Source organism: Filicampus tigris, chromosome 12, assembly GCF_054856515.1.
Source record: "Filicampus tigris isolate MCC_2025a chromosome 12, RoL_Ftig_1.0, whole genome shotgun sequence".
NCBI classification, from domain to species: domain Eukaryota; kingdom Metazoa; phylum Chordata; class Actinopteri; order Syngnathiformes; family Syngnathidae; genus Filicampus; species Filicampus tigris.
This window is the reverse complement of record NC_141228.1, coordinates 2,568,144-2,589,693: the sequence shown is the minus strand read 5'-3', so window position 1 is coordinate 2,589,693 and position 21,550 is coordinate 2,568,144. Positions and strand designations below refer to the sequence as shown.

Sequence of the window (21,550 nt, the reverse complement as noted above, 5' to 3'; positions counted from 1 at the left end):
TATTTGGGCCCAACAGCCAGCCAGATGTCGTAGTCACGTTACTTATTTATTTCCCATACTTCCCCTCCTTCCCGACCTTCGAAATAAAAGCATACCAGCAAACCAGTATACATAGCTGGTTTGCTATGGCGTATTTCCGGAAATAGGGAAGACGCCAGAGAAGTGCATGAACTCCACCTTGATGTGCTAGCGTCATCCTTGAGTTAGTGCTACGCGCATCTTGAATATGCTAAAAAAAATAAAATAAAATAAATAAATAAATAAAAATGAAAATAATATATATACTCGTGGACACAAGTTGTTTTGAAACAAGTCGGGGGGCATCGCTTCAAAAAGACAGCGACCACAATGGATATCGTGCCTGCTACAACCATAAAGTGACCGAGATGACTAGACGATGCATTTAATTTTATTGCGAAAACGATTTGGAAGGATGCGGCTAAGGGGGAACGTGGGTGAGTAAATTCTTTCCACACACAACGCTGCTAGACTAGTTGCTTTGCAGCTGCAACGAGCTGCGTGGGGCATCCTCTACGTGTGGGGAAACTGTATGTCATCGCAAAATGTGCTATAATGGACTGATCAGAGCAGCAACAAATCCTTATGTGTGCGTGGCATGTGTTGCAGACCTGTCACCAACAGCACAATGCGTCAGTCATGTGAATCAGTGTGGCAGTTGTTTGAGTAAGAAGAGACGTGAGACAGCAACGTGCGTTCCAGCGTGTTTGTATTTCCTCATTGTCACATCACGTAATCCGCGCCTCCCACCTGCAACTGGGGCATACCATTACAAGAGGGGGCGGGGGTGCTGGGGGGCAATACCACAATCCCTATAACATCAGTTGTCGCTTGCGCTGACGCGGGAGTGGAAAGAAGCCGAAAAAGAAGCCTTTCACCGAGTAGGCTGAGATTATTTTTGGCCGGCTCGCGAGCACGTCACACGCATGAGGGTAGATTAGTGGGCCGGACTAAAATCGACTTCCAGCCATGCTTAGTCCAGCCATTTAAAAAAAAAATTTGTCAGCCGTCCCACCCCCGCCCCAAAAATGGGCATCTGGCCGGGCCGGAGGGTCCGACCGGTCCGGCCCAGGGACGGGCTGCCCAGCTCTGCTTAAGTTATTACAGTCCCTATATCGCCTACATTTGATGAAGTGTTTCCTCTGCATTGCTGATGCAGCTCATAGAAATGTCAACTACGCTTGGACGCATGAATAGACAGATGCACATTCATCGCCATGCACACATATTTCAAAGACAATTGGCTCTGTAGTTCATGTGAGTTCATAACCACACTTGACTTTTGTGATCTGTCCAGGTCAAGTTATCAGTGCTGACTTCATCTGTTAGTCAAATGAACCGTAAGAAAGTCTGCCCTCCAAACCCTATTCATGAGGAAAATAGCATCTCAGCCTGATGCTTAAGACCTCATTTCCACATCAAAGGCATATTTCAAGGGGGTGGCGTTCGAAAATGGCAAACAAGTCCATGGGAGCATGGGGCGTCGCTGTGTTACATGCGGCCATGTGGACCCCGGGCCAAACCAATTAGGTTTTAATTGAGTATCGGAGTGAAAGGGGACCTTTCAACTGCCCCTCTTTCACCCTGTTAGCCAAAGACAAGCACGCTTTGTGACACACACACTCACTGATCTGAAGGCATTCCGCTGGCCCGACCCACTTATGGCAGACAAGGCCTGGGCCAGAGGGCTGTCCCTGGTTGTTGTTAAAAACATGCATATCATGTGCTCCGCAATAAATGCGTAGATGGGGCTAATGGTTTTTGCTTTAGCATCCAATGAGCATGTGGAGTAATGGTTCACTACACCTGCAAACATTCAGACCCTAGGGAAGAAATTGATGTATTTAATGGTAGCTTGTAAACTCATTAGACCCCAATGAGCATGAGTAGCCCAATTCTTTTGACTCTAGTCTACACACAATGTTGGGAGCTTGAAGTCATACCGTAAGAATCCATTAGTACAGTATAGTGGAACCTAAGAAGCCAAATTAACTTTCAAACCTTTGCCATGTGTGGGGTAGCATTAAAGGGTTCATCCAGCTAGGGCGGTTCATTTTTCAAAAACAAGCCCAGTTTATGCTTTTTTTTTTTAAATATGGAAAATGATATTATCATATTAGCTTGCATTTGAACTTTTATCAATTTGTTTTGGACATATCAGTACAAAACTAACGAGTTCAGAACCGCATCCTGGTAATGAGCAATATGGCCGCTCTAAGTTTTCAGTCTGTCCATCCATCCATCCATCCATCCTATTTCTGCACTGCATATCCTCAGGGACGGGCGCTGCCGTGCTGGATTTTGCCATGTCCAACTTGGAACACAACCGGGGGTTGTCGTGCAGCTCGCTATCATCCGGAAATGACACATCGAATATGGCCACGCTTGGCTATAGACTCGGCCTCTTCCTCGATGAAGTTTTTCATCCGAAATTGACGGCCACTCAAGCTGAAGCTTGTGTAAGTGAAGAAGCGACAGGAATATGTTTTTTTTTCTTTTGTGGAGGTGATCATGTTTTTTTTGTAAATATGAGCTCACGTTTGAGCCAAAATATTTTGCAGAAAGCGTTTGTATTTTTCCAGGTTGAAGTGGACAAGAATAGTAATTTGTATCTAAATTTTGGTGGCAATTGGTCGCCATTTCAGAACACAACTGACAAACAGAGCAATATTACCAGCTGTGACGTAGACAGCTGAGACGCAAAAAGAAGCAAGCCAGCTCCAAAAGGGGGCATGGCAATTTGTCATAAATCTCATCCCTAAAATATTTTTTTTCAAAACAAAAAGGAAAAAACACACAGGGGACGAATCAAAATGATAAATAAACAAAGTCCAACAAAAAGTAAAGTGTCAAAGAAACACAAGGAAACAAAAACTCTTCACTACAAAAAAAATGACAAAGGATATGTGACAGCAACAGTAACAATGAACTAACAAAGACTGAAAGGGAACTCAATACAAGCAAGCTGATGAAATAACGAGGTACACCTGGACAAGATTGCTTGACAGAACACACGAGGTAGGAGGACTTCATGCCCTGAGGGGGTTTTGTATCGTTTTTACTGGCACAAAGCAACTTTGAGGAGGGTGGGATCAACCCTGGCACACAAAATAAAATACAAATGTCCTGAATTGCTTGAATAATGGGTCCTTTCTTTACGTTGATTTATGTCGGGCATATTGTTGGACAGCTAAGGGGTCCTAACGAGAGACGTTTGGAGTCTGTTAGCCGTTAACGGTAGCCACGTTGTTCGCTATCACTGTGTCCGGTCACGCTCTTTGAATCGAGTGACTGTTTGGATGAGTCGCCCTGGTGAATCACCCCCAAATTCACATACAGGCCTAACTCTGCGTCTGTTAGCTGTTAGCGGCTAGCAGCAGATGTGCGCTGTCTTCGTGGTCGTGTACGCGCCGGGATTGAGCGAGTTGTTGAGCTCTGTGAAATGGATTGGAGTGCTACTGATACCACGTTGTTCCCTATCACTGTGTCCAATCACGCTCTTTGAATCGAGTGACTGTTTGGATGAGGCGCTCCGGTGAATCCCCCCAAAATTCACATACAGTCCTAACATTACCATAACTTTCTTGTAATTCTACATGTGTGAATGTAAGCTAAATGTTACGATGGTAGCTAGGTGGAAATGATGTGTACTAAGCGCACAATTTTATTATTTTGATTTATATGGACACATTTATCAGCGTTACGCAATGGAGTCAACTCGGCTTCCGGGTGGTGGGGGGGGGTGTTGTGTAATGTAATGTAAGCATACTGTTCAGCCTGTTGTTGTCTCTATTCTATTTTTATTTTAAATTGTTCGTCATTTAAATTTTAAATGACATGTCTGTTCTTGGTGTTGGATTTTATCAAATAAATTTCCTTAAAAATGCGACTTATAGTCCAGTGCGACTTATATGTTTTTTTCTACTCTATTATGTATTTTATGGCTGGTGCGATTTGTACTCCGGAGCGACTTATAGTCCGGAAAATACGGTATATAGTTGCCAGTATAAATGGTTACATGTTTATATGTACCGCCCTGCACTTGGCTGGTGACCTGTCCAAGGTGTAGCCCGTCTCTTGCTCAACATTAGTTGCAAAAAGCACGTAACAGATAGTGTTGGACTTTGGAGCTCGAGAAATGATGTACTTGGACACAAGCCCCTTTTCGGAAGGGGTCACTTATGCAACTCATCTAAACTTTCTGGCATTAGACATCCTGAAGGAATGTCACGGAAAGCTACCACTCAAGTAAAATACGGCTTGACTTGAAATTAGTCATGTAGCATCCATCAAGAGTTGATGTATTTCCAGACTGAAATGTCTTCCCAAGGCCTCCTTCATGCCTCCACTCAGTGAGGGGCCACAAGAGAGGGCACCATGGATCAGGGAGCTTCTGTCTGCATGTTGTTGTTTTTTTCACCAAATAGTCCGATCTCAGTTTTGCGTTTGTTTAACTCTGCTTCAAACAGCATTCTATCAATGTTTTCATTCGTCAATGTTCTCCAAACTCACATCATCATCTAAGTGTATATTTTCAGCTTTTTTGTTTTTGTGCACCCTTGTGAATGTAATGATTTATTTCCACACAACTGAGCTGCATTTGAGCTAAGATTACAGATTACAGGGCGAGAGAGGATTTACATTCCCTGGGAGCCAAAGTGTGTCCAGCATGAAGTAGTGCGGTACCAGGCAACCAAAGCTCTCTGTTTACTGAAAGAAGAACCGGCGTGAGCTTGCAGGGCTCTCCCAACCACCAATGGAGATTTCCCCTCGTTTCCTTTGTGGTTGTAGAGTTTTATAGTGAATTTGCCACAATCTGACCTTTGGCCTCGTGTTAAGGCCTTCAAAGCCACCATGGAAAAACATCAGTAGCAAAAGCCCATCATTACTGCTGCAGGCGATCAATGAAGGATTTACATTGTCAAGCTGCTAAAACCCTCTCTTGGGTAACTCCCATTAACTAGGTTGATGGTTACAACTGATAGCATGAACACCGACACCACAACACACATCCTTTTGTTCATCTTTGAAACGGGTGCCTGTGACAAATGCCATACTGTGTTTTAGCTTATCATAAATAGAGTTTTAAATGTCTATACTGTATTGTACTTTTGAATAGGTACACCTGTACAATCTAATGAGGTCCGATGCAAAAGCTGTATCAAAAAAGTTGCCATATTTTGGGAGGTTACATACGTGGATAAAATATTGGTACCCCTCTGTTAAAGCAACAATGTGAGACAGTTTTTGTCATGTCAGTTTTTGTTGATTATGGCGGCGCCATGTGGACAAAAGCGGTAGTGTTTTGACAAGAGTCAACCATACTTCCCATGCGCGCCAGCGCTTAGTGTCGTGAAATCCTGAGCTCTTGCCGGCCTGCAAGTTGGACTGAATTACATTTCTATTTCCAGTGGCTTTGTGAAAGATGAATAGCGATGAGGTAATAATCTAATTTTGTTCAAACAATACTTTTGTTTTTTTGTTTGTTTTGGGGCTTCTGCCATGACACCAGTAATAGCGCGTAGACCAGGGGCGCACATTACGTCAATCGTGCTCGATCGCAAAGGCATTGTGGGTAGATTGCCAGCCTCTCATCCGTCCTCACTACTGAACTGCTACGTTTCCACCAACTGCGTTGGGAGCGTTTTTGGCGGCGCGTTTCAATTGGAGTCAATGTGGTTCGTGCGGTCGGGCACGGTTGGGTGTGGGGCGACGCGAATGATGCGTTTGGAGTGGTGGGACGCGGAAAGGAGCACCGAAAACCCGCCCATTCGCTCCATTTGGCGCATAAAACAAGTAACTTTTTTGCCATTTTGCCTCGCGGCAGCCAATCAGGATCAGGCATGCTAAGTCACACACAGCCACACAGCGTCCTGTTCACTCGGCGGCTTTTATTTTTTTTTACAGTTCTTGAACTTTACCAAGACAGCAATATTGTTAGCATTAGCATAGTGTGCAAAAAAGTTGACTTGTTTTATAAGCGCCGAATGGAGCGAATGGGCCGATTGTTGTTGCTGCAAATCTGTTTGAGGCTGGCTATCAGCAGCTACTGTCTGGACGATGCGTCCCTGGCTGATTCCATTCAGTGCAAGTCATCAGAGTAAGGTAATTACAAAAAAATGTTTGTTGTTGTACTGTGCTATATAGGTTGATGCAGTCATGCAAGGTACACCAGCATACACGGTACAAATAAAAATAATTCTCAATATATTTATAAATAATGTGTTTTACATTTTTAGTAGGTGGTAGATTATTTTGACTCGTTCCTGTCATAAGTAGCTCTCAGGCTGAAAAAGTGTGGGCACCGCTGGCGTAGACGTTCGAATTGACTTCTGTCCTTATAGCGAAAGTAGGAAGTGAGTATTCCATAAAGCAATTCAGGACATTTGTATTTTGTTGTGTGCCAGGGTTGCTCCGCCTCAATATTTCTTCCTGGGGGTTCATAAGAGAAAACAATATAGAAGCACTGCCCCATGGTCGAATTATTTTCAGTTTTTCTCGGGATACCATCATTTTTGTCCAGGCCTGTTTCAAAAGTTTGTTTTTTAAAATAATTCTCTTTAACCACAATCCAAAGGCAATGACCAATTCTCATTGGCTAATTTTCAATAGGTTTTTATTTATTTTAACTTTTGTCATAATCACGAAATTTCTGTGACCAGTGAGGCTTTTTCTTTCATCAACAGAAGGGTGTCCATGCGTGTATATAAAGTTGTCATGACTTATTGGCCTTCCTTTGTGTAATGTTGCCATTTGAATTTACTTATTAATTCTTTATTAATGTGCTCTGAAATGCATTTGCACGTGTAAGTATGTATTATGTATGTTAATGTCAACAATGTCATTACCAATTGAGAATTTACACACACTGCCAAACAGAGCCCAGTCCTTTCCATTGTGTTTGTTGATCATGTCATACTTGTTTTTCCTGTTTCACTCCGATTCCTTCTTGTTTATCTTCACTGACTTTTTATTTAACCATTACCATGAAAAGCATAAATGTCATTGACAATTTTGGATTAAATTAATTGTGTTGCACTCTTCATGGTAATCCTATTCATCCATCCATCCATCCATTATCTCTACCGCTTGTCCTCACAAGGGTCGCGGGGAGTGCTGGAGCCTATCCCAGCAGTCTTCGGGCAGTAGGTGGGGGACACCCCGAATTGGGAGACAAACAAACATCAGCACTCACAATTACACCTAGGGGCAATTTAGAGTGTCCAATTAACCTACCAAGCATGTTTTTGGAACGTGGGAGGAAACCGGAGTACCCGTAGAAAACCCACGCAAGCACGGGGAGAACATGCAAACTCCACACAGGGAGGCCGGAGCCGGGATCGAACCCGCGACCTCTGAACTGTGAGGCGGACATGCTAACCAGTCGACCACCGTGCCGCCCTAATCCTATTAATTCAAATTCAATTTCTGTTTAACATTTCAATGATGTAGCAGCTCATTTTTTTTCCCTTTTTATCAGAACAGACTGTGGCCTAGTAATAACAAAGGATACTTTCTTGAACTTTTGTTCATTTCTAACCAAATTTAGTTTTGAGGGTAACTAATCTTAATGTAATGACTCCAGTACGCCTTATTCATGCTGGATTGCTTGAAAGCAAATTATCTGTGCAGGCTCTAGTCCAAGATGTGTCTGTGGGTTGGCAGCTCAAGCAGGTGAGCAGATCCTTTTGGGCAATGTACAGTATTTGACTGGACAATAGGCATGTCTTTGTCAACTGCCGCTCCCCCACCCCCACCCCCCCACCTCCCAACTAGTTCAAATAGACACATTTTCCTCTTGATTTGAAACATTTGTGTCTCTCAGGTTTAGACTCCATGACATTCTTTCCAAGGCAGATCAGGAAAGTATCCGAGCTCCATGGCTGCCTGCATAATGACAACAAACCCAACGTCTCTCTGAGGCTTTCTTTCCATAACCATATCTGAACTTAGCATGGCATCATCTGCAATGTCTTTGCCAGAGGAGCCAGTTGCTCTTTGCACCATCATGTCCTTCTATGGTGAACACTTGGAAGACAAGTCAGTGAGCCGGTAAGGTGAGTCACAAGACTGCTACTATTCTGCCTCCTCATGGCTGAAATATGCAAACGCACACTAATGTTCTTTGGAGCGTGGTGGCAAGTAGCAATGTACAGGTGCTTGTCAAAAAATTTGAATGTCGTGAAAAATTGGATTTATTTCAGTAATACGATTCAAAAAGTCAAACTTGTGTAATGTATAATTTTTTAATTTTGATGATTATATCTGAAAACTAATTTTAAAAAATCACAATCTCAGAAAATTAGAATATTGTGAAAAGGGTCAGTGTTGAAGATACCTGGTGCCACACTCAATCATCAATTTAACTCAAAAACCTCCAAAGGCCGTTAAATGGTCGGTCAGTCTAGTTCTTACTTTTCATTCATTTCTTTTTTCTTTATGCTTGTTGCGCTATGTAGGTCACAGAAAGGCCTGTTCCACAAATACTGTACTTCAATTGTAAGCAAAAATGGATACAATCAGTTCAAATAAATGGAACTTTTTAATTTAATTTACCGGTAATATTTAACCGACGCAGAAGGTTTTTCAGAAAAACAGTCTAAATGCTAATAGAACAAATAGAGGGCACTAAATGAAGAAAAATAATTAATCAACATTGTTGCGTTGACTTGACTTGTCTAATTACAGATACACAAGCATTTCAAGAGTAAATCAAATGGAGTTGGAATTACTTAATTGAAATAGAAGTGCTGCCCCTCTATGGCTACTAAAACAAAAGCAGGGTTAATTAATTTCACTTTGATTGTAAAAACTATCCACTTCTTTTTATACACTCTATGGGCTTAAGGCACCTATTCGCACAAGGTCTTCAAAGATCGGAAAAACGGAAATACTGTACTAGTATGAATAACTTTCCCCTCAAGATATCTCTTCATATTGGCAAACATTTCTAGAATTTTAAATAGTGGTTACAACTCATCCACAGTGTCACAGCACAGCATTGGTCAGCTTTCACTGACATTTAACATTTAAAGGGACACTTGGATGAGCTTAACATTGGCACTTATATAATAGGTTTGCATTAGAGGTGACCGATATATATCGTTATCGATATCAATCTTGCTTTCACGATGTGTAATTTTACATTATCGAGTAGTAAAACTGCCTCTAAAAGCATAACGACTCGAGTCAGTCGACCGCCTTAAAGTATGAGGAAATGCTGAAAATCAGGGTGCATTGACTGCAGTGGAGGAGGAAGTGATAATCATTCGCCGAATCAGCGGGCAGGACCCGGTCACGTGACTCCGCACTGCAGCGGAGCATCTTTCAAATTTAGAGGAGTGTCGAGCAGGGATTCATAGCGAGGCGCGAATCCATGTCGTTCGTAGTCTGTAAATCAGGGGTGTAAAATTCAAATGGACGGAGGGACAAATAAAAAAATTTGCGACAAGCCAAGGGCCGGACTGATAGAATGTTCATTGAAATTTTTAAAAATGTCCAGATTGGATTGGGTCCTTCGCGCCTGCTGATGATGTCACGCTTCATATTTCTGTAATATATTTATTTGCCTCTATGTTTGTCACCCCCCTGGCTGTTGTGTTTTTATCTTCGGAGTTACTAAATAAACAAATTAAGTACATTACTGCTACTTTTGCGAGGCAGCTCGTACGTCACTTCTGTTTGCGTTTCTCCTTCTAAACTGGAAACAATTTTCTGGTTGACTCAGACTGCAAAATTGTGTGTACTGTACATAATGTGAAGTAAAACGGAGAGGATCATATGATTGGTATGATGTCTCCAGCTGACCCTATTTTAGAGTGGCATGGTATGAATGCGGGTGATCCTGTCAGAAAACACAGGCCCGTATTCCACTTGACGTGTCTATTTATTGTGGTCTGCAACAACACAGACAAAGAATAGCCTAGCAACATCATCCAATGCATATCCATTAGTTAACAATATGCCTAAACATTACAATTCACTGTATTAAGTAATTAAACAGCCAAACAATACATAAAATACACATTCACACGTTTCATCACTAGAATAGTTAGCATACTAGCCGAAATAACTAACTAGTGTTCATCAACGTGACATCACTCATGAGAACATATCTAGGCCATTATGTACAGTAGTTACCAGACACGAACTTAAATGATTAAACTCATCTTTTAACATTTACACACAACAACAAACGTGGTGAAACACGGGAAATCTGCAACTACTGAGTTTGCTGGCACAAACAAACTAATAGCTATCTTGGTCAAAGGAGGAAAAAAGAAAAGGAACCACATCCCTCACTATCAACACTTAGCGCTCCAGTAGCGTTCAATGCCTGCTCACAGTGTGGGACATTTCAGCACTACATCGAAACTCAAAGAATTTATCATATGCCAACAATTACTGATAATAAAACAACGTGAGATTTCTGACATGGAGTATTTCTTAATAAAGTGTGTTTTACTCCAAATAAGTTTTCACCAAAATCCGATTCTGCAATGAAATATATTACAGAAATAGTGTAACGAATTGGGTTGTCTGTGTTCTAGTCGAATTTGTGTCTTGCCAAATTATGTTGTTTCCGAGGTTAATAAATGGATCGTGCGGGTCGCTGGATGGGAGGGCATGCGAGCGAGAGTAGCGGAGGATGAACAGGAGAGCGATTGCTCTTTTTTGACCGAACGGTTGTCATACTGTATTGGCGTCGGCTGCGGCCCACAGTAGACGGTTGGACTAATAAAAACGTGATGATTAAACTACGTCTGTGTTCTTGGAAGACGCTACAATATATTTTAAAGCGTGACACGCGCGAAGGACCTGATCAGATCCGCTACACACACCGGCTTGCTGCGGGCCGGATCTAATAATAAAGCAATATCATCCCAGGGGCCGTAGAAAACCGGGGGACTTGACTTTGACATATGTGCTGTAAATGGTTTGGGGTTGACAAGACTGACGTCGTTGGGAATAACATTATTGGATGTGCCAAAACGGTCACCGTGAAGGGCAATTCTGTTGCACCACGAGCCATATGGATTACGAGGAAAACTTGGCGACCGCGCAAGCTCGCTAAACAAAAGCTTAAACACACACACTCAGAAAACAGTCGCCGAGTTGAACCAACAAATATAAACGCACGCACGCACACACACACTCAGTACTTTAGCGAGCAAAGTCAAACGTGACATCCTGGATGATCGGTTAACATTCAGTTTACACGCTTTTAGTCAGCATCATTCATAACTAGCCTGTATTCCCGAGGCATGTTGTTGCACAAATTACGATGGTTTATTAGTGTGATGCCACCCAAACATGAATAAAGTCACAAGTCTACATATCACAGCGATGAATGAGTGGGAAAATGCACTTTTCGGCAAATTGCAGTTTTATTATTCAACTTTCTTCTGAATACGGTAGCCAATGTATGAGAATGCGTGTTGTTATGATGATGTCTTTTTTTTTATCTCGCTGGGTGACACTTCCGTCACACGTCACATATACATTTTCAAATACATTTTTTCTCATTCTGATTGCTGTAGTTAACACCTTTTTTCTCATTCTGATTCCTCTAGTAGTTGGCAGTGGTACAGCAGTATTTACTGCAGCTCAAAATGTCACATTATTATAGAATAACAGCAGAGACATTTAAATGACATAAATATTCTCAAAAATCAATCTATACATAATTTTCTGTTCTTTATTGTTAAATATTTTCGTCGAATATTATGTTTTGCAGAAGCTGTATTTAGTAATTTAAACGAGATGTTCACAAACGCTGTCTATCCATAATTGGTCTGTGAAGCAAGCGCAGATTTAAAATATTTTTGCAGAATATCGTCATCGAATACCATTATCTTTATCAAGTTTTTTGAAAAAATATGGAGATATTTTTTTTGCTCATATCGCCCACCCCTAGTTTGCATGTAAAAATGACATCAGTACTAAAATGACTCTGTAGTGATTTAAGGACTTTTTTTGTGATTAGATTTACGACAAATTGGCGAGTCCCCTTTTGGCGCTCGGCTTGTTATTTTTTCGGTCTCAGCGGTCTACGTCACGGGAGAGAGGCAAGCATGGTAATATTGCTCGCTTTGTCAGTTCTGTTGTCTAAAACGGTGACCGATCGCCACCAAAATGCAAATGCACATTACTACTCTTGTCCACTTCAGCCTGTGAAAGTATAAAAGTGTTCTGCACAATGGTTTGGATCTATTGACAGCAAACGTGAGCTCATCATGATCCTCCACAAAATCAAAAATTGATTGTTTCTCCACTTACACAAGCTTAAGCGGACAAGAGCATGAATGCACACACAAACCCCGACTGGTTATATTTCGGACATTTAGCTTCGCTAAACTCGTGTCATGGCTGGGAGCGAGCATCAGGCAGCCATCAGCCAAGCATTGATCTTTATCCCTCCCCGGCTAACAGTAGGATAACAGCACGGCTAACAGCAACAACTAGCTTCAGGCTGTTAAAACAAAAGGCATTAGGACAACAACATTAGCTCCTTACTGTCCGTCCAGCCTTTGTCGATCTTCATGTCACGGGGTTGCCTCCCAAGCAGTTGTGTGCGTTGTCCCGACACCGCTTGCAGCCACCAGCTTCAGTGTGAGAGTGAGTTAAGACCTCATCGAACACCGGGGCTGTCTTGAACATTCGCAACATCGCGGAGCGGCATGTGCTTTCAGCCGATTGTGGCCGCATTGGAACGCACCATTTCGGTTGTTACGTTCAAAATTGGACGGCGTGTTGTAGGTCGAAGAACTGAGGCCATTCTTCATCCAAACAAATGTGCAAGTCTACTCATGCGCTCATCCCAGCATAAATCTATGTCGCTCTGCTCACTTCCACTTTTTTCCTCATTCTCATATAAATCAGCCACGGAGAGGTTAATCCTTTTGATACATTAAAGTGGTAATTAGTAGGGATGTCCACATAAATTTTGGTGCCAATTGATCACCGTTTTTGGACGTTATAAGCAATGAAAGTATAATGATTTCCAATGGAGGGTTTGTAATCGGTCACTCCAGTGACTCCGACCGAACAAGGATAGAACGGTAGGGGGTGCAGCCATTTTCCTCATTAACAAGAGGCGTTATTCATGGAGTCACTTATTTCCTAATTTCTCCCAGATTTATTGATAAAATAGAAAATGACAACTCTTTTCATTTTCCCGATCCAAAAATATATAAAATGAAATTGCTAGTGAAAACATGGCCATGGCCCAACCTAGGGATGGGATATTCGACTAATTTAGTCTATAAGGAAGAAAACTGGAATTTTAATACATATTGAATTCAAAGATTAAAATACAAATGTTGTGTGTCTTTAGGGCTATTTTAGCCCAAATATTCAGGACAGTTTGTTAATTTAAATTCTATTGATGTAACAACAACTGACTGAATAAAAGTGAACAATTGAAAGAGAAATACATTTCTGATACATTTTCCAATGCAATGCATGGCATTTATTATGAATAATGTAATGAGTAATGGTACCGACTCCCAGTCCAGCAGATTCTCATTCGCTAGCACCATGTTAGGCTAGGTTCACACCGCAGGCAAATGCGACCCAGATCGGATTTTTTTGCCCATATGCGACCTGTATCTGATTCTTTTATGACAGTCCGAACGGCTCAATAACGATTTTTTCAAATGCGACCTGGGTCGCTTTCATATGTTGTCCTAGTTGACAAGCCCAAGATGCGCTCCACGCAGGCGGAGGGAAATTGCTGGGAGCAGGGGGATCGAATCTGCAAAGTTGTTTTGAGTAACACTATTGACTTTTTATTTTACTTTAATTTAATCCCACTTGAAACGTGAAGCATAAAGTGGACATTTATGGCGATCGTAGTAATTCAGCCACGGCTTACTTTGACGACGCATGTATTCATACGGCAGACAAGACAGAGGTCGCATTTTTAATGTAATATGAACGCTTGCACAAAAAAATAGTATTTTTTAGGGGTGGGAGCAATTATCTCTCTCTCTTGCTCTGTGGAACAAGTTGCGTGATACTTAATGCCGCGTTTAGCCGACTAGTAAAATACCAAACGTTTAATAAATAGACGGTTAAACGACCAGTTGCGCACATCCCTAGCCCAACCATCCCTTTAAATATGTTGTTGACAAAGACACTTGGGAAAGTCTATTTACTTTTTTGTTGTTTGATTATACAACTATAGGTGAGGGACCTATTTTGTCGCCTCACAAGTTTTTTTTTCTTTTTACCAAAAAAAGCACCTTATGATACTAAAACTAATATGACCTGATAATGGCACTTTTTTCAGACATTGTTCCTCTTTCAATGTAAGTAATTCCCTCTTCACATACACACTTTTGTCCCAAAAGTTTAAAATATTATTTTTGAGTGTAACTTACCATAGTCAGGGTGAAGCATCTTTTCCAAGTGTACACATTTGTTGGTCACTGTGGTGCCGTCATCATTGAGGAGGAAAATCATTGTGAGGTCATGTTGCTAAAGTGTTGTTTTTTTTCGACACGTACTTGCCTTTCCCTACTTTATTTAATAGATGTTTGTGTTTAAGTTAATAAAGACATTTCAGTACAAACGTGGTCATTGAATATATTGACTCAAGACAGAGCTTGTGTGTAGACACTTGTTGTTCATTCAAAATAAAATAATATTATGATGCATCTGACAATTGCTTGACATTCACATTAAAAAGCTTCAAATATTCTCCTCCTTTCCTATTCTCCTTTATTTATCAGGCAGACATCACATACAAATTTTAAGCATGTTTTAAATAACATGATGTTTTCAATTGCCTGCGTTTTTTTAAACGATTTGACCGTACACATGGCGCATTTTCGTCAGTACTGAATTAATTGTTCATTGCAAAGTTGAAAATTACCTCTGACAGCCCAAAATCTTCATTATTTGAATGACAATCATCAACGGTGCTAGCTTTCGGTGGCACACCGAAGTCACATACTGTACAAACATTCGTGTCAAACAGGTTGTCAAAAACAGAGTTCCCAACAGAAGAACGAATGAAAACTAACGCCAATTATGATCATTAATTAAGTATTAATCAAAGTGAAGAGCAAAGCTAATTTATAAATTCAGAAGTATGTAAATAAAGTTTTTAATTTAGTTGTAGCTATTTTGCTCACTTATTCTAAATATTTTGAACATGCACTGAGCTTTTACATGCAAATGCATCAATTTAATTAAAAAACAATTAAATTGCTTCATGGTTTCTTAACATTTAATAGCAATGCAATATTGTGCACTGACTTCCCATATCCCAATACAAATAACACTAGTCAACAAATTTTGACCAAAATTTTAAATGGCAATTAAACATTTGTAGGTTGGTTTTTTTTTGCGCTGATTCAGACTCTGTCCTCATTTTTTCTCTAGCTCATGTTTTAATAATAATAATAATAATAATAAATGAATCTAATACATTTAGTAACATTTATGAATTAAGGGTTTGGTTCAGCTGCAGGTGGAATTTTTTTCTGAAACGTCAGAGCTATAATAGTAAAAGTAAAATACGTATTGTGCAAGCTTTTGTCGGTCATACTTAAAAACAAACAAAAAGAAAATATCTCAAAAACCTAATGTGCTGCGGGGAAAAGTAAAGATTTTTTTAATCAGCGTCAAAAATACATTTAGGGGCGCAAAAGCCATCTTTGATTGTTTGGATTGAATTTGCTGTTATTAGATATAATAAAGCTGGATCAAAATATTATGCCGCGGATAAACATGCTCATTTTTTTAAAAAAAGATTCCTATATCATAGAGGTATTAAAATACGAAGAGGGTGTGACTGCACTACCCCACCCCCTCCACACACACACACCCGCACGCACACACACGCTCACATTTGAGATGCAACATGTGAAAAATTAATGGTAAAATATTTTCTATTTTGTGCAAATTACAGGTGCTTTGTCACTTGTTTCCATTGGATGCAAACACTCACAAATGATAGAAGCAACACCAAAAGAGAACACCAGGGGACAGTCCAATACTGTATGTGCTATGTCATACGGCCTGGCTATTGTGACTGGGAGAGTCATGCATGATGCAGCTAAAAATAAAATTATTTTTTCATTGTTTCAAAAATATCCATTATATTGCACAGCAAATAATCTATTTAAAATAACGTAGATCACATCAGGTGAACATTCTTACGACCGAGCTTGTTGTTTTTTTAAGTGTTGTTACATACATTACACTGAAATCAAGTAGCTCTTTTTGGCAAAGCCTAATCTCTAAGGATAGAATAAATACAGAAGAAAATGCTTCCCAAAGATGCTCTTGGCCATGAGTACTGTTCACACAGCTCCATCATTCTGAAATACAAACAACATGATTAAACTTCTCAAGAGCTGATGCCAAAAAGACAAACCCGCATACTGTTACCATTTTAGGTAAGATGAAATACAATTACCTTAATAACAATACTTTCAAATATATGAACTGTCTAGTGTATATGAAAACATACTTACCCCTCCACAGCAGCCACAGCAATCCCCACACAGAGCTCCCAGCAGCCCATTTATCACTTGCGCAGCACACAGCACAATCTGTATTAAACCCATGACCAGCAGAACAGAGAACAGCGAGAGATGCCATGACACCACATCAACTGGCTCGATACATTTAGACCACATAGTTGAGTCAGTCAGGTAGTCACTGCAGATGAGGAGAATGAGAGAGAGAGAGAGAGAGAGAGAGAGAAGAAAATATTTGACATACTACTTAGTTGGTGTTCGCTGTATTGTGTATTCTTATCACAATGCTCGTGACCACATATAATGAGTATAATTACCAGTAAAGCACAGACTTCGCCCAAGGCCCAAATATTACTCACAGCTCATTCATATTGGCACTTTTTTCTAAATCATTATGTTTTTTTAAGATGCTAAGTTCACATAAAACTACATCTCGACTGATGCATTGGAGTTAATTACCAGTAGTTAAACAATAGAAGAATCCCAAAACAATTTAAAAAACATTTAAAAAAACAAAAAACAAAAAAAATTCCATCAGATGTTTATGTGGATGACATATTGCACATTCACAGAGTGTACTGTAATTCTCTCACATGTCTGTGTTGTAATATGCAGTCATGACTGAATTCGACATGATCAATAACTATTCACCATATACCGTTAATCCCACAAATAACTTCATACCCATCGGTGAAGGGATATGTCCACACTTCTGTGCTGTTTGGGAGACATTTGGGTCCATGGTTTATGGCAACCGCTGAAACTATGACTGAGTAACCGGCTCCTACAAGGCCCACAGCTGCAAACAGTATGGAACTCAGCATCTACAGTATAAGGAGACGGAGGTGACAATTGACATTTGAGCAGTTAATCATACTGTTAAAGCAACACTGTGTCAGTTTTTGTTGATTATGGCAGCGCCATGTTGGACAAAAGCGGTAGTGTTTTGACAAGAGTCAACCATACTTCCCGTGCGCGCCAGCGCTTAGTGTCGTGAAATCCTGAGCTCTCGCTGGCATGCAAGTTGGACTGAATTGCATTTCTATTTCCAGTGGCTGTGTGAAAGGTGAATAGCGATGAGGTAATGAATCTAATTTTGTTTAAACAATACTTTTGTTTGTTTAGGGGCTTCTGCCATGACACCAGTAAAAGCGCGTAGATGTTCGAATTGACTTCCGTCCTTATAGCGAAAGGAGGAAGTGAGTATGCCGTAAAGCAATTCAGGACATTTGTATTTTTTTGTGTGCCAGGGTTGCTTCCATCCTCCTCAAAGTTGCTCAGTGCCACTAAAAATGATACAGACACCCCCAGGGCATGACAAAAGTCAATGTTTCATCAAGAGTTGTGAAAATTTTTTATTAAGGTCAATTCACTGCCCAGTGCTGCTTTAAGAAAATAAAATAAAAAGGGGGGGGGGGGATTACTCAAAGATTAATCACGATTTATAGTATTTTTCAACTACAATTTTTTTACAAAGCTTGGAACCCATATTTACTTGAGTAAAATTTTGAAATTAATGTGAAAAAAAACAACAACTATATTTCGATTCAAAGACTGTTCTAATAGCTTTCTTTGATCCTTGAATACGATTCTTTTCCTGTAAAATACAATAGTCGAAAGATACACCAAAGACGTACAACTAATATGGTATTTGAATTTGGCTTTGCAAATGTGCAAATTATTTTGGATTTCTCCAATAAGCCGTCAGGCAACTTTTCAAAGTAAAACTACGTAAATGTCCGTCTTTGCGACAATGACTCTCCTCTAAGTTTGGCTGCACAGTGAGCAGAGGACAGCTGCTACAGGAAGTAAATAAAACGTATTAACTGAGTTAATTTTGAATTTTTATTATTAATGATATTAATTATTATTAATCTCCATAGGTGGTCGACTGGTTACCATGTCTGCCTCTCGAGGTCGTGGGTCCGAATCCGGCCCGGGCCTTCCTGCGCGGAGTTGGCATGTTCTCCCCGTGCCTGCATGGGTTTTCCCCAGGTACTCCACTCGAAATTGTCCCTGGTTGTGGGTGTGAATGTTTTTTTTTTTCTTTGTGTGCCCTGCGATTGGCTGGCAACCAGTTCAAGGTGTCCCCCGCCTACTGCCCGAAGACAGCTGGGATAGGCTCCAGCACGCCCCGCGACCCTTGTGAGGATAAGCAGTATCGATAATGGATGGATAATCTCCATAGTTAATGCGTTAACTTTGACAGCCCTAAATATACATGGCACGGTGGTCGACTGGTTACCATGTCTGCCTCTCGAGGTCGTGGGTTCGAATCCGGCCCGGGCCTTCCTGTGAGGAGTTTGCATGTTCTCCCCGTGCCTGCATGGGTTTTCTCCGGGTACTCCACTCTAAATTGTCCCTGGTTGTGGGTGTGAATGTTTTTTTTTCTTTGCGTGCCCTGCGATTGGCTGGCAACCAGTTCAGGGTGTACTGCCCATAGAAAACTGGGATAAGCTCCAGCATGCCCGCGACCCTTGTGAGGATAAGCAGTTTGGCTAATGGATGAATGGTTGCAGTCTTTTAGATGAGCTCTTGACTTTTCAGATTCACTACTCTAAACATTTGTATGGACGGAACTGGAAGCATGAAACACCTCACCGCAAACCTCCTCCCACAGCTTTCATTGCCACAGCAACCACAGCAGTCATTGTTCTTCAGACCAAGAAAGACCAGGGCTGGGAAAATCATCTGCCATCAATAAAAACAAAGCTGTTTCATAATACATAGTTCACTTTGTAGCAGTTTTAGTTAGTAGTTTCCTATGCTTGGTTGAGAATGTTTAACACGCACACACACCCACACACGCACACACACACACACACACACACACACACACACACACACACACACACACACACACGCACGCTCAAACATGTATTCTCCATGATAAATTGTATGTTTGTACCAAGTAATGCACGAATTAGACTAAAATTAAGTATTTATATTAATGGTAAATATAACAAAAAGAAACACAAGGACAGACAACAGTAATTTGCAAGATCAGGTCTACAGAATCCAAAATTCAAATAAAGCTGGATCACATGTACAAAACATAAATCAATAGAAAAAAATGATAAAAGATGAAGCTCAATAAGTACGACGCCTCTGACATAAAATGTAAATATTACAAGTGGATTGGTGTTAAAGATTTCTCAAAACCCACGTACCAAAACTCCAGAGCCAAGAATTCCTCCAAAGTACCACACCTCATCAGTGATGTTTTCGCTGTCTATGATCTTCCCACCAGGAAAGAACAGAAGGATGTTGCACAGCACACACACAATAGCCAGGGGCATCAGACTGATGCCCAGACACTTTGCAAAGCCCCCGGAGCACATTGTGGTAGTCCTGCCACCCCAAATTCCGGGAATTACAATTTCTTAGGCTGGAAGAAACCTTGCCTTGCTCTTCAAAAACAGACAACGTTGAATATTATGCACAAGGAACCAGGTAAAAAAATAAAATAAATAATAATAATAAAGAAACTTTGAGCTGGTCTATTACCTAAAAATCCAACTTTTCAAATATCAAGAGAGAAATATTTCCTCAACGGTGTGACCATGTCCACACGTAAACTTCAACACAGGATGGAGGATGCTCGATTTCAGCCTTTATAGTTCCCCACCTTTCTTTTCGTGTGACATCACTGCTACGCTTTTACAACCGCGCGCTGCAATAAAGCGGTCACACATACTAACTGACACACAGTCACAGGCATGCATACACTTGCTGGCGGTTTCATGCAAAAACACACCAGCCCCGGATGTAGGCTGGCGTATCTTTGTGTGTAGAGAGAAACCCAAATGAAGATATCGTGGTTAATGTTCTACCATTTGCTTTTTGGACGGAAGAAAGACATTTGATCGATAAAGCGGACCTTTCATGGTTGATCTGAATCTAGCACAGGCACTATGCCTCACTGTGAGTTACATTGATCTGACCAACAGATAAACTTGAGGTCTCTCTTGCCGATATAATACTCTAGGAATATTATCTTAAACCTATTGATTAAAGTGAGAGGTCCAGGTCTTGGATTAAACTTCAACGCAATGCATCACGACTGCAAACTATGTAGAACAATTAGAAACACTGTTTTGGATTGTTTTTTGGCTCGTGTCGTAATGTCTCACAGTGTCACCATGGCATTCATGGGTATATATTTTTTTTATATTTGCTAGCCCCTCATGAAAAATGTAAACAAAAATTCTATGAAACTATTTATAGTCTCAGATATTCCTTCATGTGCAGATTATCTGGCTATCAAATCTCAAACTCTGTATCAAACAACCCATTTATGGTGATATTAACTAAAACCTAAAATGGATTGTATATATGCATAATTTGATATTTAGCACTTATCCTGTTCAGAGCTATCCCAGCTGACATCAGGTTTTCGTCGATCACTTAAATCACACTCAAGGTCCGGGGGCCAAATCTGGCCCGCTACATCATTTTATGTGGCCTATGAAAATTTTTTTAAAATGTTTTCACTCGACAGAAGTGACAAAATGGCCACACCCTGAGATGGCTAAAAACGGGTGGATTTTGCTGCTTAAGTCATATTCCACAAAAACTGTATTAAATAGAATGCCTTGTTTCAACTAGTGGGTCTGCAAAAGAATACATTCTTGAAAAAAATGTATTTGGGTTGATTTTCCTTTTAAATGATCCATATGCAACAAAAGGTTGCCTGTATTTTAATTTGTTCTAACTATTCACTGACTATGCTTTCTGTATTATGTCAACAGTTGTTGAATAGGTTCTCAAAATATGTTGTTACGACAACTTATAATAATTTGTATTTTAGTTTGGAAGCAGATGATCGCGGGAGCTCTGAAATAAGTGACGTCAGTGAAAAAGACAATGCACTTGTGGACTTTGAACCAGTCAAACGTGTTATATGATTAAGATATATGTTTGTAACAGAATAGAGGATGGTAATTACCACTCGATTTTTTAAAGTTAAAAATAGTGCTTCTCTTCCATGACTGACACTTTGTTTTTACATTTTTGATTGAAACAGTAAATAATAATAA

At 40.5% G+C, this 21,550-nt stretch overlaps 1 protein-coding gene across 1 annotated transcript; it reads right to left on the bottom strand.

Annotated features, from left to right (window-relative positions):
• Nucleotides 1-14,709: 14,709 nt before the first annotated feature.
• tm4sf4 (transmembrane 4 L six family member 4) lies at nt 14,710-20,246 on the bottom strand. Its single transcript, XM_086048386.1, has 5 exons — nt 19,682-20,246; nt 19,113-19,202; nt 17,196-17,335; nt 16,506-16,692; nt 14,710-16,349 (listed from the first exon to the last, which is right to left on the bottom strand). Exons 1-5 carry the CDS (start codon nt 19,850-19,852, stop codon nt 16,332-16,334), a joined length of 606 nt encoding a protein of 201 aa, XP_085904512.1. The 5' UTR covers nt 19,853-20,246; the 3' UTR covers nt 14,710-16,331.
• Between the last annotated feature and the right edge of the window lie 1,304 nt (nt 20,247-21,550).